The 18,797-nt window shown below is 35.9% G+C and overlaps 1 protein-coding gene across 2 annotated transcripts in view; it reads right to left on the reverse strand.

Moving 5' to 3' along the window:
• Positions 1 to 18,797, reverse strand: part of LOC149797040 (rho guanine nucleotide exchange factor 17-like) — a 236,502-nt gene that overhangs the window by 101,922 nt on the left and 115,783 nt on the right. For both annotated transcript variants that reach the window (XM_089961705.1, XM_089961704.1), the window contains exon 4: positions 6,852 to 7,028. In XM_089961705.1, coding sequence (XP_089817831.1) covers positions 6,852 to 7,028 — 177 coding nt within the window. The remainder of the gene's footprint in view (positions 1 to 6,851; positions 7,029 to 18,797) is intronic.

Consider the following 18,797-nt stretch of genomic DNA (forward strand, 5'->3'; position numbering starts at 1 on the left):
GTTACAGATCTAGGCACTGCTAGTTGGCTACAGATCTAGGCACTGCTAGTTGGTTACAGATCTAGGCACTGCTAGTTGGTTACAGATCTAGGCACTGCTAGTTGGTTACAGATCTAGGCACTGCTAGTTGGTTACATATCTAGGTGCTGCTAGTTGGTTACAATCTAGGCACTGCTAGTTGGTTACATATCTAGGCACTGCTAGTTGGTTACATATCTAGGCACTGCTAGTTGGTTACATATCTAGGCACTGCTAGTTGGTTACATATCTAGGTGCTGCTAGTTGGAAACATATCTAGGTGCTGCTAGTTGGTTACATATCTAGGCACTGCATCTGATTACCTATTTTAGTTGTACTTAAGCAGATCTGTGAAAATACACAAGATTTCAATTGTTTTTCTGATTGTACTTAAGCAGATCTGTGAAAATACACAAGATTTCAATTGTTTTTCTGATGCTTTTTGTATTTTTGGTGATCTATGACAGCTCAGATCTAACATGATGAAATATAAAATCATGATCGAAGTGGCAGCACTAGAAACTTCAATTTTTTTAAACAATGAAAAACAAAACTTAGATCAAATTACAGGTTTCTCAGCTGTAACTTTGCAAATAGAAATCTAACTCTAAACTACTGTAAAGTTAAGGTTCTTTTTCTTTAACACCATGTACATGGTTCTATCATTAAACACAAAGACATCACAGCCCTGGACTGAGAGTACGGCCTTACTGCATATGTAAGTGCCACCGGTACATAATTCACAAATATTACTATTACTAAAAGTGTATACAACACATCTCAACAACTAAAGTACATTTTAAATGCTGAATGCCTCACTTGTAAACTAAGGGGCAAATAGTATTACAGTCATATCTTTATATCTAGAGATTAAAATAATGTCTAGATAAATCAATCAGTCAAGTGTTAAAAATATTGACAAAACATAATGAGATACAGAATATATTTAGTTATATGGCAGGTCCAACTACAAACCACACAGGCCCTGATCTGCATAATGTAAAATGTGTTGGCAGATCAGGATTTATAGTGTTTTTTCTACTCATTACACTGAAGAAACTGCATAGACCATGACCTACCAGCACATTATATGTGTCTATGCAGGTTGTTCTACTCATTACACTGAAGAAACTGCATAGACCATGACCTACCAGCACATTATATGGGTCTATGCAGGTTGTTCTACTCATTACACAGAATAAACTGCATAGACCCTGACCTACCAGCACATTATATGTGTCTATGCAGGTTGTTCTACTCATTACACAGAAGAAACTGCATAGACCCTGACCTACCAGCACATTATATGGGTCTATGCAGGTTGTTCTACTCATTACACAGAAGAAACTGCATAGACCCTGACTTACCAGCACATTATATGGGTCTATGCAGTTTGCAATTAGATCTGAATTGTAAACAATTATACAAGTACACGATGAAAGTTTTTGTAGATGATACTATTTAGCAACAGACGCAATTTCCCCTTCCCCCATCACAAACATCATAGAGAATTATTATATCAAATGTCACGACTGTCTTATGGCATTTGTCCTTATTATATTGGATGGATTATTACTTACATGTGGTTATTTTATCATTATATGCAGTAGTTTCATTAATATATCTGGTACTTTTGACATTACATGTGGTGGTTTTGACATCATATGTGGTAGTGTTGTTATTATATGCATTGATTTCCTCATTATGTATGGTTCTTTTGACATTACATGTGGTGGTTTTGACATCATATGTGGTAGTGTTGTTATTATATGCATTGATTTCCTCATTATGTATGGTACTTTTGACATTAATATGGTTTTGACATCATGTGTGGTAGTATTGTTATTATATGCAGTGCTTTCCTCATTATCTATGGTACTTGTGTCATTACCAATGTTCCCTCTAAGTGAATGGCAGATTTGCATGCTATGCACGCTGCATTGTGCAGGAATTAGTGACTTGAGCAAAATTCTAAGATCTTCATCAATTGCAATGCGCAGAAATGTTTAAGCAGCTGCATGGCCTCACATGCATGCAGCTTAGAGGGAACACTGGTCATTAGATGTGGTTTTGATATCATTTGCAGTAGTGTAGTTATTATTTGCAGTGGTTTCCTAATTATATATGGTACTTTTGACATTACATGTGGTTTTGACAGTATATGTGGTAGTGTTGTTATTATATGCAGTGGTTTCCTCATTATATATGGTTCTTTTGACATTACATGTGGTGGTTTTGACATCATATGTGGTAGTGTTGTTATTATATGCAGTGGTTTCCTCATTATATATGGTACTTTCTCAATTATAATCTTATGCTACCTTTCAACCCTAAAGTAACGAAGTTGTCGTTGTTGTTGTTGTTGTTGTGGGGTTTAACGCCATTTTTCAGCACACAATAGGCTAAGCATGGCGGCCAGTATTAATGGTGGAGGAAGAACCCGGGAAAACCCTGGGAAGAACCACCGACCCACGAGAAGCTACTGGCAAGCTTTCTCACATGCCCACATTGGCCGAATCCTAGACTCGAACCCACGCAGGCAGAGGTGAGATGGCAGTGATCCGTAACGAAGAGCGCTTTAGACCACTCGGCCACTCGGGGCCCCAAGTAACGAAGTATAATCCAATGCAAACACTACTATATTTGGTGCTCCACACCTTTTCCTTTATATTTAGTGCTATGTCTTTATATGTGGTACTTACATCTTTATGTTCATACAAAGTCTTTCAGTGAAAACCCTATGATGATATGACCTTCCATTCAGGAGGTTTAATGAATTTTAAGATGGCCAATGTGGCAGCCATATTGGATGTCCGAGCAACACCAATTTCAGGTAGGACCAACAAGACCATGGCATGCATGTGGGTGTAAAGTTTTATAGCAGTGATAACAAACTTACACTAATGGATGGACAGACAACAGACAAAAGACCATACCATAAGCTCTTTTGGTCTATGACCAGAAGAGTTCAATATGAAAAACTGAACTGAACAAAAATTTGGAAAGATAAAGCCTTTGTAATCATTAAGTACAGTATAATTATAAATTGTAAATATGTTAAAATTCTGTGTATATATATATATATATATATATATATATATATATATATATATATATATATATATATATATATATATATATATATATATATAAAATAAAAAGATAAGATGCACAATATCCTTAAAACTAATGGTCAAAATTTACTAGTGAATTCTTGAAGGTTTATAACAGTACATGTTGACAAAGTAATTATTCTGAATGCAGGGATCAACCATAAAGTCACCAGGCCTTGTGGTCAGGTAAGCTAAAACTCACCAATGCAGCTCATTTACACAATCAGTTACCAAATATACTCACTTAGAAGTTATTTCAAACTGCAAACAACACAGTGATCTTCTCATCACATAGTGTACTGGCAAATCATGGTCTGTGTTGTTTGTTCTACTGTTTACTCATAACAAAATGCAAAGATCCTGATCAGCTGGCACATTATGGGTCTGTGCAGTTTGTTGTTGAATCTGACTTGTATGCAAGCACTGACAGTATTTAACAATGGCAGTTACATAATTAAAACGAAGATGTGTTGGATGAACAGTGCACCTGCAGAATTCTTTACAGGTATCAACTTAACAGCTTATCCATTAAATTAACATGAGGCCCAGATAAAGTATACAAGCAAATATGATGTTTATCTAAAAGAAGAATAAAAACAATGACAGACCTCGATTAAGCATAAAAAAAAACAAAATCATGCATGTGCCTGATCAACTGATACAGAAGGATAATGAAAGTAACAGTCAGCAACCACATTATCCATCTGCTAAGAGCCCCCAAAAATCAACTAACCAGTCTGGTACTAAGAGCCCAAAAAATCATCAACTAACCAGTCTGGTTATTTTTTCTCTTCTATCATGAGTAAACCTGCCTTAGGTGTAATCATGTTTGTATACAAATGACGTCATGATACCAAAGCAGTTGGCAAAATTTGCACAAGAAGATGAATAGAAGTGCAGTATGCTTGTCATAAATCTCTTCCTCTGCCCTGAAATTAAGGCAGAAACATTTCTATCAGCTACAGTGATGTAGCACACAAAATATACTGGTTTTGATAATTTTAAATACCATATACACTCTCTTATAAATCAAGTCCAACTGCAAACTGCACAACCCTGAATCTGCCATCGGATATCTGGGTCTTTAGTAATAATAATAATAATAATAATAATAATAATAAAAAAAATTATAATAATATTAATTTTATTTAAAGAGGGTAACACAATTAGCTAAGAACTTATCTACCTTGAGGCCCTCATACAAACAAATTTATTTATTTTATCTTTGCATTTTTTTAGGAGTAATCAGTTGACCAAACAACACAGACCCTGATCCGCAAGTGCATCATGCTTTGGCAAATCAGGATCTTTGTTCTTTGCAGTTTGACTCTACTTATAAGCAAGTATATAAGGTACATGCATCTCTGCATATGGTGGTGGTGGTGGTGTGGGAAGCAAATATCAGTACACTGTAAGGTATCAAGTATGTAACAAAATGAATAATTCAGTGATACAAAAAATACACCCAAATAATTATGTAAGCATTCTGAATCCAGCTTCACTATGACCATCTGTAGTCTGAAGTAGTTGGTTTTGCAGCACTTGCGCACTACTTTCACCTTTACAGAAATAATGATGCTTTATGTTAAATCTGGTGAATTTCTGTTTATCAGAAGACATGTAAAGTTTTTTTCAAACTTTTAGTAATGGCTGATTATTTGAAGGCAGAGAGGCATAATCTGTATAAATCTGAAAGGCTTTCATGTTAGTATGCTCTCTGTCAGATTTGGACAAAATATGCAAAGAATTTTTTGAAATGCCATTTAATTTTTTTTCTTCTATTTTTAGTAACAGCTGCCTATTTTGATGGCAGATTAGAATCATTTCTACAAAACTGAAAGGCCTTCATGTCTTGATGCTTTCATTAACATTGGGTCAAATTCCAGTCAGCAATTTTGGGAAGAAGACATTTTAAATCTGTGTAGTTTTTACTAACAATGGACAAATTTGATGGTGAATCAGCATTATACATAAACTGAAAGACATTCATACCAGGATGTTTTCACAAAAAAAAATCTGGTCAAATTCTGTTCAGACCTTTTTTTTTTAAAAAAAAGGTTGTTTTATGTGTTTTTCTTCTTTTATTAACAATAGCCATTATTGCTGGCAGATTGCTATCTTTTGTACAAACTTCAATGGCCTTCATGCTAGGAAGCTCTGTGCTATATTTAGTTTATACTGGTGCAGCAATTTTTTATTTATTTTTACAAATGTTTGAAAATAGATATTGTTGAAGGACAACATAATGGATAACACATAATGCATGCTTTACATAGGACTATATCACAAGTTACCTAAAAATGGAATTTTCAACTCCCTGTCCCACAAAGCAGTATACCCAAAGATTTTGCTATGTGTATATTTGGGATGCTGATTCTTCCTGACCATTTTTAAGACAAACATTTGGGCCAAGATGCTTCATCTGTAAACCAGTCTATCTTGCTACACTTCATTTCCTGTGACTGAACCATGGAATGCTACCACAGCCCCTTTGCTGTAAGCTCTCCTCTTGCAAGCCTTTCCCATCCATAGTATACAATAAAACTGCATGGCCATGTAACCATGTAACCCAAGTTAACCTGAACACCACAGATGCAACAGCTACAGAAAAATTTATCACAATCATTCTAAATAAAGCTTAACATTTATTCTCAATTGCATTCAAGATGCCAGATGCTGTTTTAAAAAATAACATTCAAAGTAATTTCAGAAATAGATTAGAGAAAACTACAGGAGAATATATATATATATATATATATATATATATATATATATATATATATATATATATATATATATATATATATATATATATATATATTAAAAAAAACATCCCACAGACACAGCTGGTCAAGTTTATCTAAATAAGTGATAGATGGGATTGATTCTCAGGTTTGTGTTGGGCTCATTTATTTTGTGGAGATTTAGTATATATACTCTCTTGTAAGAAGAATCCATCTGCAAACTACACAGATCCAGATTTGATGTTGCATAATGCACTGCCAGATCTGGGTCTATGCTGTTTGTTAGGAGTAATCAGTGTAACATACAACAGGCGCATTATGTTATGGCAGATCAGGATCTTTGTTGTTTGTAGTTTGACTTGACATTTTAGTGAGTGCATATGATACTGTACAAATCCCTTCTGTATATATACAAACTGTTGTGCAGCAGCAGCTACCAACTCCCCTAACCTAATGATGATGCTACAACCCACTATACTCAGCTTGATATTCCATCTGGCTATCCCTTTTCATATTACTCAGTATGAATGAAATAAATCAAAATCAGGCTGACCATTTTTTCTGATGCCTATAATTACTTTTCTTTCCATCCCGATCATTTATGTGCAAATGAAAATTATAATTTTTCCAATGTTTCTTTTTTTCTTCATAAAACTATTGCATTTTATTTATGTATATGGACTGCCTTTGGTGGATGTTGTGGTAGCTCAATTGGCAGAGCATGGGCTTGTAATGTAAAGGTCATGGGTTTGATGTCTGCCAATGACAGACAGGGTCAACTACCTCTGGTTAACCTTGTGATAGGTACTTCAATCCCATTTCCTAGGAATAATATAGGAAATAATGTGTTAAAGTGCCACTAAAAAAAATCAAGAACAAAAAAATAAATTTAAAAAATAGTGCCTTTGGTGATCAAATTGGCAACTACCCAATTACACACTTAAATGTAAACTGATACCAGTAATAGAAAACTCACCGTTTTCGCAATGATGTCACCAACGGAGCTGGTTCTGTTGTCCCAGGTGGACCACACCTGGTTTAGGAAGTTCAGGTAGATACAGTGGTGTGTCAGGATTTCCGGAATCATATAGAAAATGTTGTCAATCACAGTCTCATCTATACTGGACAGGTTCTTCAGTGGAGCCATGTATTTCTGAAATACAACAAAAATATAAACATCAATTCAGGCAATTACAAAAAGATAAACAGAAAAATAATATTAAATATATCTGTTTTAATAACAAACCATATAAATTCATGTAGAAAATCTGAAATAATATATTCAAAGAAATAACCATGGCCAGAATCACTTATTAGTTTTGTTTAAATACATCAGAACTACTATACAATGGTGTAGTGACCTAATTAACTGTGTTTTTCTGATTTTAGAGTAAATCTTTGTACAAAACACAGTCATAACTTAAGAAAATTCTGCTGGCTACTTGTCCTACAGGACGGGTGACTCTGACGTTTGCTCACCCTGCATCAATTTTTCCTATCCTACACTGTACATAATACTGAATTGACTAAAAACACCACTTCATCGTTTCTGGACAAGAATCTTGAAAAAGTGAATTATTCTTCCTTGTCCACTAGTCATAAATATGAGCCAACAAATATAATTTTTCAAGCACCATCGGCGATGGAGCACAATAAATATTAGTTTTTTGAAGATATACTTGAAGTACCATGTCTGGTTTCCATGTAATATCATTATTTCAAAGGTACGTCTCAGACAGTGTGGTTGATTAAATTGTGAAAACTGAAGCACTGAAATTTTATAAACTGCAAACTAGACTAATTGACCAAAATAAGTCCAACAAATGAGACTGCATAAACCCAAAAGTACGTTGCCCAGTCTATCAGTCTGACAATCCGATTAAAATCAAAGTCGACTCACAGTAAATAGATCTCATGAGCACCAATACAATGTATGATTCACCAATCAAATGACAGATTTCACATTTCCAATACAATGTATATGATTCACCAACTGAATGACAGATTTCACATTTCCAATACAATGTATATATATGATTACCAAACAAATGACCGATTTCACATTTCCAATGCAATGTATATATATATGATTACCAATCAAATGACATATTTCACATTTCCAATACAATGTATATGATTCACCAATCAAATGACAGATTTCACATTTCCAGTACAATGTATATGATTCACCAAATGACAGATTTCACATTTCAAATACAATGTATATGATTCAACCAATCAATGACAGATTTCACATTTCCAATACAATGTATATATACCAATCGAATGACAGCTTTCGCATTTCTAATACAATATATACATGATTCAACCAATCAAATGACAGATTTCACAATTCCAACAGTGAAAAACATCATTCTGAACATGTCACTAGAGATTGTTCTACCAAACAAGAAATGAAATAATTTAGCTGATAGGTTTCTAAAAATAATTGGACCGGGAAAATTTAAAGGTCACCTTAACATGAACCTCTTTCTGTCAGTACCATCAGACCTCTGTTATTCCAGAGATGTTAATTTTAATCAGACTGATCTGTCTTTTTTGTATGTGAATCAGTATGAATTTCCTTGTGTAGTTTCTGATGCATCTAGTTCTATCTTTTTGCATGTGTGTTAATACAGATTTCCTTGTGTAGAATAATAGACTTTCTGATGCATCTAGATCTATCTTTTTGTATGTGTGTCAATATGGATTTCCTTGTGTAGAATCATACAGGCTTTTTGATGCATCTAGATTGGTATGCAAAACTGTATCGGAACTCTTGTGGATGAACAGGTGTTTTCGCAAGATAAGTTTGTCCTCTTCAAGACCAAATGCAATGCAGTAAAGATCCTCAAACTGATATTCCAATACACATAATGATTCACACAGCAGTAACAACAACTCTCCAGTTGCCTGCAGATTGTCTTTATCCACTGAACAGACTATCTTATCTTTCAAAATGCAGATTGTGTGAGCATGTGTGTGTGTGGGGGGGATAATTATAATTATGTAATACGTACCATATATAATCACATATCAGCCTGTTCATGTATAAACCAGACTACCAAACTGAATAGGTATAAACACTTTAAAAAAGTACACACGGTATGTTCTAAATGCATTTATTTTGTCAAATTTACATTAGCAAAAATTACATTTATGCCTTTCTCGGGGTTGGCATGTATGATTATTACACAGAAATGATACAAATTTGTTTGAAAAGTCAAGAAATTTATTTAATTTTCTGTTCTCTTATTGTTTCTACCTAATTCAGATTTGTGTATAACTTGATCAGACGACGACAAGAATTATGAAGCATCCATGGGTTGCTTTAACACAACCTCTCCCTTTTGACTCAGAAATTGTTTGTTATTGCATTAGTCTTTTTATATCAGTGTCCCAGTCATTATGTGTTTTTTTGGGCCTTGAAATTGTAATTACCTAACTCATTAAAATAAGATTCCAGTACGACAACAATGAACATGTACATTGTAGGTTTGAACACGTGCTGAATAAAGTACTTTCCACTGAATAAAGTGCATCCCTTGGATTTGATTCCTGGGCCCACTGCACTAGACTTTAATGAGATCTCCAAAATACAATAATGACGTTTCATAAATAATGCTTAGAAAATTATGCTAATATTGTAAAAACTGAGTTGTAGTTTGCTTTGACGTAAGTGTCCTTAAACCTCATTTTACAAAACCATGGTAATAGTGCTAATATTATGGAGTGAAAGGCATATCAAAGTACTGGTATAGTTGCTGGTCAAAATTCCCTCTTAATCCAACCCCGTTTCAGGCTTTTAATGATTAATTAGCCTGTACTGCTGTCAGAAAACAAAAGACAAATCTGCCAATTATAAATAAAGGCGATTTTAATTATGACTTTGTTCGGCCACAACACAAAAGACTGATGATGATGATCTTAATAAAACAGACTGATGATGATCTTAGTAAAACAGACTGATGATGATCTTAGTAACAGATGATGATCTTAGTAAAACAGACTGATGATGATCTTAGTAAAACAGACTGATGATGATCTTAGTAACAGATGATGATTTTAGTAAAACAGACTGATGATCATCTTAGTAAAACAGACTGATGATCATCTTAGTAACAGATGATGATCTTAGTAAAACAGACTGATGATGATCTTAGTAAAACAGACTGATGATGATCTTAGTAACAGATGATGATTTTAGTAAAACAGACTGATGATCATCTTAGCAAAACAGACTGATGATGATCTTAGTAACAGATGATGATCTTAGTAAAACAGACTGATGATGATCTTAGTAAAACAGACTGATGATCTTAGTAACAGATGATGATCTTAGTAAAACAGACTGATGATGATCTTAGTAAAACAGACTGATGATGATCTTAGTAACAGATGATCTTAGTAAAACAGACTGATGATGATCTTAGTAAAACAGACTGATGATGATCTTAGTAAAACAGACTGATGATGATCTCGGTTGATCTATAATAAGAACTGTAGGCTTTATTATTACCATTCTTTCATGAACATGTAACATTTATGATGGTGATACGCCTTGCACTATTTAACGTGTTTACCTTTCCATAAAGATTAGCTCAATTTGAGGTGTCACTTATATAATTGAAAAAGAGTAACACCTGAGCGCGTGGATCAATGTAAATGAAACAGTTATTACCAACTATCTGAAATTTTATCTGGAAGAATACGATTTAGTCAAAACAGTGAATAAAACAAATCTTGCATTAAAGTGTTGCTGAGTGCCATTTGTACTGTGCAAATACATACATTAAAGTGTTGCTGAGTGCCATTTGCACTGTGCAAATACGTACATTAAAGTTGTCTCCTGGGCAAACTCGAACCAGCCAGTGAATTATGAAGTCTACATTTATCTTAATTTAATTTCATGTTGGAGAAATCAGAAATTTTGCACATACAAAATAATAACAAAAGCAATCATAGTAGTTTATAATAGTTTAGTAAGTGTTGAGACACCAAGAATGCATTCTTTTTTTCATGCATATATGTCTTAGGACATAGAAAGAATGATTTGTTCATGTCCCAGGATTTACGGCCATTATGGCAGTAAAAAAAAAAGTCTTAGACATTTTCAAGTTTAGACCTTGGCTAACAGACAAGCCAACCCACCACCCCTCATCCAGGCTGTTATTTTTTCCTGAATTATTTGTCTTATATATGAGTGTATACAGTACTTACAGCTACTGAATAAGTTACCCATTCCAGACACCAAGTCCCCAACCCAAACTAAATATTTCCTCCTGCAATTAATTACTGGAGGTCCAAAAATAAATAGACCATGATCCCTTTCTGATTCCTTATTGATGGCAAACAAATGGAACACCTTCCTCTTTTGACTTGGACCAAAACAACTGGAGATCAGAGCCAAGATGAAGGAGAGAATCTATGCAATAGTAGCAGGTAAGTATTACATAATTATAATTAGTTTTACCTCCACCCAAACCACATTTTAATAGCTACTATTGGATTGCTGAATTTACCAGTTAGGAGGGAGCTGATGGCCCCAAACATAAACTGGCATAAGAAGCACTTAACCTTAAATTGAGTTCAATACTGTAGGCTGGTTGTTGTTTTGGATTTAATGCTATTTCTCAGTGCATGAAAAGTTGTACATGGCAGCCAATGTAACTGGTGAAGGAACAACCCAGGAAAATCCCCGTTAACACATTAACTCCTGGAGGTTTTTGTCATTTTCGTCTGAAATTCGAGTAGGAAACACATTTTGAAAGCTATTTCTGAATACATCCAAAAAAACCAACTTCCAGGTTATCTTCCAATAACATAACATTGTGCTTAACGGACCCATTATTTTCATATCGAGACCACTCTTTATTCCAAACACAAATCTTACCCTACTTTTTGCAAAGGTTCATCCACCTGTTTGCAGTTCATACTGGTCTGCCTTAGATCTGAGACCAAAAAGTCTAAAATCCAAACACAAAATTGGATTCAAATTACGGGCAAATTTTGGGTAGAAAAAAAATCGGGTCCAAAAAATGAGGTTTTTCACTCTGTATTTTGTAGTGCAACTAGAAATTCCAGATTATTTGATATCATTGTAGAGCTACATCTGTCTACCTTTCTATAATATCACCCACTTTAGTGTATCATACATGACCTTCACGCTACAGAGCTTGACAGTAGGCTACTACCTCCTGCCATGTAAACTCAGGGGTTAATGTGTTAAGAACCTCAGCCCCCTCCCCAGAAGTTACAAGCAGCTTTCTCACATGCCCACACTGGCTAAGCCCTGAGACTCAAAACTACAATGACAGGTGAGATGGAAGTGGTCAGCAAAGGAAAATGCTTTAAACCACTCAGCCACTCACGGCCCCCTGTAGGCTGGTAGATTGCTTGGCCACATCTGGCACTGTTATGACTGGACCCAATGAGTAAATACCTCTGATCTCATACAACAATGATAAAAGGTAAAATGATGAATAGTTATCATGAAACTGCCCTACTTTCATAACATATCATCCAAAGGGGGGTGATTCATGTAGGCCCAAGATGCACCAACAGCCTTAACTTCATGGACTTTAATTCTCATGAAAGGTCCATCTTGGTCAGGGACCAACAAGCTTTCATGATAATGAGGACAATTCATCTGGAAATGGAAGCCACTGAAATGTCAGAGGAACCCTTGAGAGATAGAAGAGAGGATTCAGACCCTAACTATGGACAAAGGAGTCCTGATCATCCTCATCAGGAGTCCTGATCATCCTTATCACAGATATGACAGAGAAAGGGAATTTCAACAGGACTAGAGAAACTGAATGTAGATGATTTTACAATATATACAGTATATACAACATGATGTGAAGAATCTGGCTTGACACTAAATAATTAAGTAATTTTAAAATTCAAAGTATCAAGCCTGGAACACATGCACAGGCATCTGTGAAAACATAAACATACATAAAACATAAAATATCATGCATTGAAAAATTGAACTATGAAAATGATGCAAAATTACAGAAAAGCAAGCAGTATTTTTTGTACTATACCTGTTCAATTGTCTAAAGATTTCATCCATTTAAGACAGTGATTATGAAAGGAAGAAATGTTAGGAGCCTGCTTTGTCACTGGGAATGTTGTTCTTTACCAGTGGACCAGTATATTGGAAACTTTTTTTAAACAATTCCTTCTCTGGCCTTGATATAATGTAATTTTTACTTCTTATGGACCTTAAATTTGGAGTACCATCAGCATCTCTTTGGTGAAAGATATTGCTTAGATAGACAGTGCGAAGTGTCGAATTTTGAATTAAAGAAAATTTTAAAGTTGAATGCATTGAGCAATTAAAGGCTAATCGCAGTTAAGCCAGAAAAGTCTTTGTGAAGGGTCACTTTGACTTTCTTCGTTCATCTCATCTCCCCCATGTCAGTGTAAACGGAACAGCATTCCGACCCAGTGAAATTGACCAGGGTATTTTAACACGGTCCTTAGAAAGTAAACATTTGAAGTACCAATCCTAACCGCTTGGTAGGAACCTATGTCCACTTATCATATTTTCAAAGTGAAATTGTCACGCACTGTCGTACACAGATTCTGAGCTGTCTAAACCTGATGGAAGGAATTATTTCTTTGGGAAAGATTAGAGACCACTGCCTACGATTGGGTAGAATAAATTAGGGTGTACACTTTAGAGCAATCTGACTTTAAAGTGACAACCCTAGTCGAAATTCTTTAGTCTGAAAATTTCCTAGAAGAGGAAACTTAGTCGACTCCGGTGAAAGCCTAAAAGTGGTTAGTGCTTTCCTCATGAAACAAGTAAGGGATCTGGCTACAGGTTGGCGTGTAAAAAGAAAGGCATGTTTAGTGCTAGGATGCACAAGTCCTGAATTAAACAGCGACAAGCTATGCAATTTTAGTTTCACGTAATGTTCTATTATTTGATTGTTTGTTTTATGTAAATGTGTTTGCTATGACTAGGTTTCCATATTATGTATCATTTATTCAATTCATGGGAATGTGTTGATGCTAGAGATGTTATGTAATTTATTTTATTCAATTTCATGGAAAGTGTTGATGATAGAATTGTTATGCAATTTACCTTTTTAATTTTAGTTATTAGTTAATTGGTAGAATTGATTACACGTGATCCAAATGTTCATGTGTAGGATTTCATAGGGTTATATAAAATAACTTCCTTTGTTGTTAGGACGATACAGATTATCGTGAGTTAACGATATTACCTAATTATATCTGATTTTGTAATGCTTGGATAATCTTGTAGTTAAGGAATGCCATGAGTTACTTTTCTTTTGAATTTCATGCAATAGTAATCGAACGTGTAGTAGCATATGTAATATTTGGTAGACGTTCACGTGGTAATTTAAGACTTGCTGCTGGAAAGTGAGGTCAATGTCCTAACGTACTAAGTCAGAATTTACGTGGTGTGTGGATAGCAACATGCTCTGAATAACTTTAAGTGAACTGTATGTACCTCTAAATAGTGGGTATACAGACGAGAGAGCCCGAAGACAAGAGTATGGGGAAAAGAAAGAAAGAAGGATGAGGTCAGAATAAAAGGACCAGGAAGTCCATGAAGGGGCAGAACATAAGAGTTTAGGAAGGATGAACTAGGAGACGTTGATATATGGTCGAAGTGAATGAAGGTGATGCAATCGATCGTGGACATTGCGCTCTTTTCACCTCTCGTTATGATGATGTATTATATCCAAATTGGACACACCAGTTAAATTCTACTTAGATAATCTAACCTGATGTGACCATTTTAATTTGTTCTGATTAAATTTGTTATTTTCTTGTCAAAAGGGGCTCGTATTGTTTATTTCTTCCCAGTATTCTTGCTAGGTTCTCTGTTGAAATTCCATTCTTCTTTCACTCCTGCCAGGCTATAATATCGAGGGAGGTCATCCTCTGGATATCGCCAGCCAAACCAATTAAACACCCCTCTTACTAAGAGGGCAACGTTACAGACAGCAGTGGCTTTTCTGGACACTTTATGAATCAATTTGGCCTTTCTAAGAAATATTCTTTCATGTATTGTTAAGACCTTTATATTATTCATTGCATCCTGAAAATTGTCTATAGACTGATCTAGAATTAAATGGCAAGCCCTCTTTTGGAGTCGTAAAAGCATTGTTATGTTGAATTAGAGGTATTACCCCAAATTACATTACAGTAGTCCAGATATGGCTGAATATAACTTTTATAAAAGATAAGACTATAATGGAGAGGAATGTACATTTTGATTTTCCTCAGTAGACAAAGATAAGAATTAACCTTTTTGGAAACATGTTTAATGTGAATAGACCAAGTAAGATTGTTATCTATGAATACACCAAAAATTCTATCTTGAGAGGTCATATTAAGGCTCACATTGTCAAATGGAACCTGGAGTTTGTCGCTATCTAGCCTTGCTAATTTTTGTTGTGTTGTAACTAGTAGGGCTTTCGTTTTTCTGTATTTATGATCATACTGTTTTCCTTGCTGGCAAAGAAAAGAAACAGAATCATAGTTACCATTGAAATATAGACAACCCTTTTCCACTGATGCTAGGTGAAGAGAAAGAATGACTTAAGGGTAAAGTTCTCAAAGAAAGCCTCACTCAAAATTTCATATGGGGATTTTAACAACATCAAATGAATGAATAGTCCCATCTAGGCATTAATGAACAAAAGACTGGTCTATGAAGCTCAAAATAACTAACAAGATCAAAAAGGTGACTATTCAATTTAATCTGACAAAGCAGCCCCTGAACCTGTACTTATTCTGTTGTTTTGGGGGCCAATTTATCATACGAGGTCCAACCCAATGGTGGAACCATTAAAGAACCTGACAGTGTTATAAATGGCTGCCCATCCTTTAATACAATAAACTAAATGTTCTCTTTCATCAAAAAGGAAGAAAAGAAAGTCTGCAACTTCATTTAATGGGAGACAGTTATGATCAAAGAATTTACTACTGCACCAAAAACAGAAGTTTCTAAACTCTGCATTTTAGACTTGGGAAGCAGATTGCCTCCAAGCCTGGGCAATGCAATTGGCAATTTAACTTGTCCTGGCAATGCAATTGGCAACTCAACATGAAAACTTGTCCTGGCAGATCAATTGTCAGATATGAGCCAAGAATGAAGGTGGAGAAAATGTCAGTTGCTATGTAGGACAAACCATTTGTGTTTCAACAGCAGTTCCCTCTTTTGTGGTACACATCTGGGCTTATCTACCAACAGGTCGTGGGTTCAAACCCCAGCAGGGTCATACCAAAGACTTATAAAACTGGTATTCACATCTACCTCACTAGGTGCTCAGCATTAAGAGGTTAGTGTTAGGACTGGCTGGCCTATTGTCAGGATAATATGACTGGGTGGGACATCATCCTACATGTCTGCAGTATGCTGCTTCGGTGCATGACATCACTATAAACTGCCACACTGCAGATATCATATATATATGACTGAAAAAATGTTAATGCTACATTAAAAATCCAAATCACACTCGCACACATACTCTTCCAGAGACACATGTCCTGAAAGAACAACCTTCTCAGTCCCAAAAGGCATATGAAATGTCCAGAGTTTCTCCTCCTTCAACACCTGACCCAACAGGTGGGGAAGGAGTTAGGGAATGGAAGGGGAGGGCTTTCTGCAACTGGCTCTTCTGGGAACTCGTTTTAGGCCACCATAATAGAAAGGGCATCATTGACATGAACTAATTCCTGAGGTCAGACATGACTATACTCCCAGACATCCCTCTCTGAAGAGGGTGATTTTGAATTGTTTTTTTTTTTTTTTGTCCCATAACTGTTCACAGGAGGTGATGATATAAACCCTTCAAGCTGTACTCCTAGGCAAATCAGATCACTGATCCCTTCGTCTTGGAATAGACTGGAAGCCTACTTCTTTTTATTTTGTTGGAAGAGCCAGGCAGTGACTGATCAGGTTCACAGAATGGCCTGGTGACCAGTAATCTGTGACTGATGCTCAGAGGCTGGTGACAGGTAGTACTTAACTGGTGTCAGGTGACTGGTAAATGGCTCCCGCTGACTGCTAATCAGCACCCAGCGACTGGTGCCAGTTGCCAGTCTAAGACTGGTCTGGTGACAAAGATCTGACAGATAGGCAATTGCCTAAGATCTATGAACAAGACTGCTGCTCTTCACTGTCATCTGGATGGTCTAACTCGCCTATATCAGTCACTGGCACACTATGTCTACCTTGAGAAAGTACTGCTCATACCCAGCTCTCTGGCACCTTTCCTCCCTTTTGAGGGGTCAATGATATATCCTTCACCAGCAGTGATGACATCAGAATAAGCATCAGGGCTCTTTGGCCTTGTTTTGCCCCAAAGGGGAGGTGATTTTGGTAAACCAGGATGGGACCCAGACCCTTCCTGGGAATGGAGAGGGTAATCTTGTCATGTCAGGGAGTATGTGGGACATTTCCTCCTCCTCCCTCTATAACTGCTGCGACTTTCCACCAAGTCCCACATCTGACCTGTCCTGAGACATCGAGGACATGCACCCCATGCATAATCAAACAATAGGCAGGCAGTGTGTGTATCCTATGGGGCATGGTTGTGCCCACACTTAGCCACACTATGCAATGTGTAAGTTTTGAAACAGAAAAAAATGACATAAAACAAGATAAATGGGAAAAAGGACACGTAATACTTACCTAACAACATTTATTAAGAAGGACAGTTAATACTGACAAAACACCTGTAACAATGAAGAGAGCACGACATGTTGAGCATTACACAAAAACCCTTCAAAATTAGCAGGAACATAAAAAGCATGTAATTATGGCAAGGACTGGGGAGAAAAACACCTATCAACAACCAACACAAATACATGATCAAAAAAATACTTACTCAACACATAAAAAGTATTGGATTGGCCAAATAGATGGTTATCAATGAAAACGAAGGGAAATTTTAATGAGTGATCTTGATACACGTGTAAACTGCACAAATTCCAATGAAATAAAACAATGGTTACATTCCTTCTGTTAGCTATGACTAAAGAATCTGACAAGGATAATGTTCTTTTCAATTCTGGGTCTTCAATTAAAAAATAATGTGACTGGGTGGGACATCATGCTACATGTCTGCGGCATAATGCCTCAGTGCGAGACATCACTATAAACTGCCACACTGCAGACTACATAGTGATATGACTGAAAAATTGTTAAAGCTACATTAAAAATCCAAATCACACACACACAATTACAGAATCATAACTGGAGGAATGAGTATTTAGCACAGACTGGGGACTTGGTATCCTGGAAAATGCAAACAATGACATTGCAGCCGATTCTGTATTACTTCTATTAAAATGTCGAGTTTAATTCTCAGACAAATGGCGGTTTATAAACTTGATAGGCATGAAAAATTTAACAAGTGTCAAGAACATGGGTAAGCATATAGTGACTGAAATGTAAAACTTATTGAAAATGTTGAAACAGACTATACTCATTCACAAACAAATCTCTCTCCTCTCTACCCCTCTCTCTCTCTCTCTCTGCAAGATTTTCAGGATACGTAATACAATGCACATCAAAGCTGTTGCCCACAGAGCTTCAAACCAACTTTGGAAATACAGTGGTTCAGATGCATGTCTGCTGGACTCACAGATGTGAGATTATCCTACCGCTAAATCAGCCTAGGTCAGCTATTGTGGTACGTCCTTGAGCATGGTACCTTATTCCGACTGCTTTGTTACTAAATAATCGACATGTACTGCTGTTCCATAACAAATACACCAATCTACTGCTGGATTGCTCATGTACATGGATACATATGGTATCCTCAAAGCGTGATCATGGAATTCCAGACTGATAACAAAGAAAAGAACAATAACATGCATACATATAGCAGACACATTATCAACATGAATTTTGAGAGAGTCATTG

Source organism: Sinohyriopsis cumingii, chromosome 6 (assembly GCF_028554795.1).
Source record: "Sinohyriopsis cumingii isolate HCF-2022 chromosome 6, ASM2855479v2, whole genome shotgun sequence".
NCBI classification, from domain to species: Eukaryota; Metazoa; Mollusca; class Bivalvia; order Unionida; family Unionidae; genus Sinohyriopsis; species Sinohyriopsis cumingii.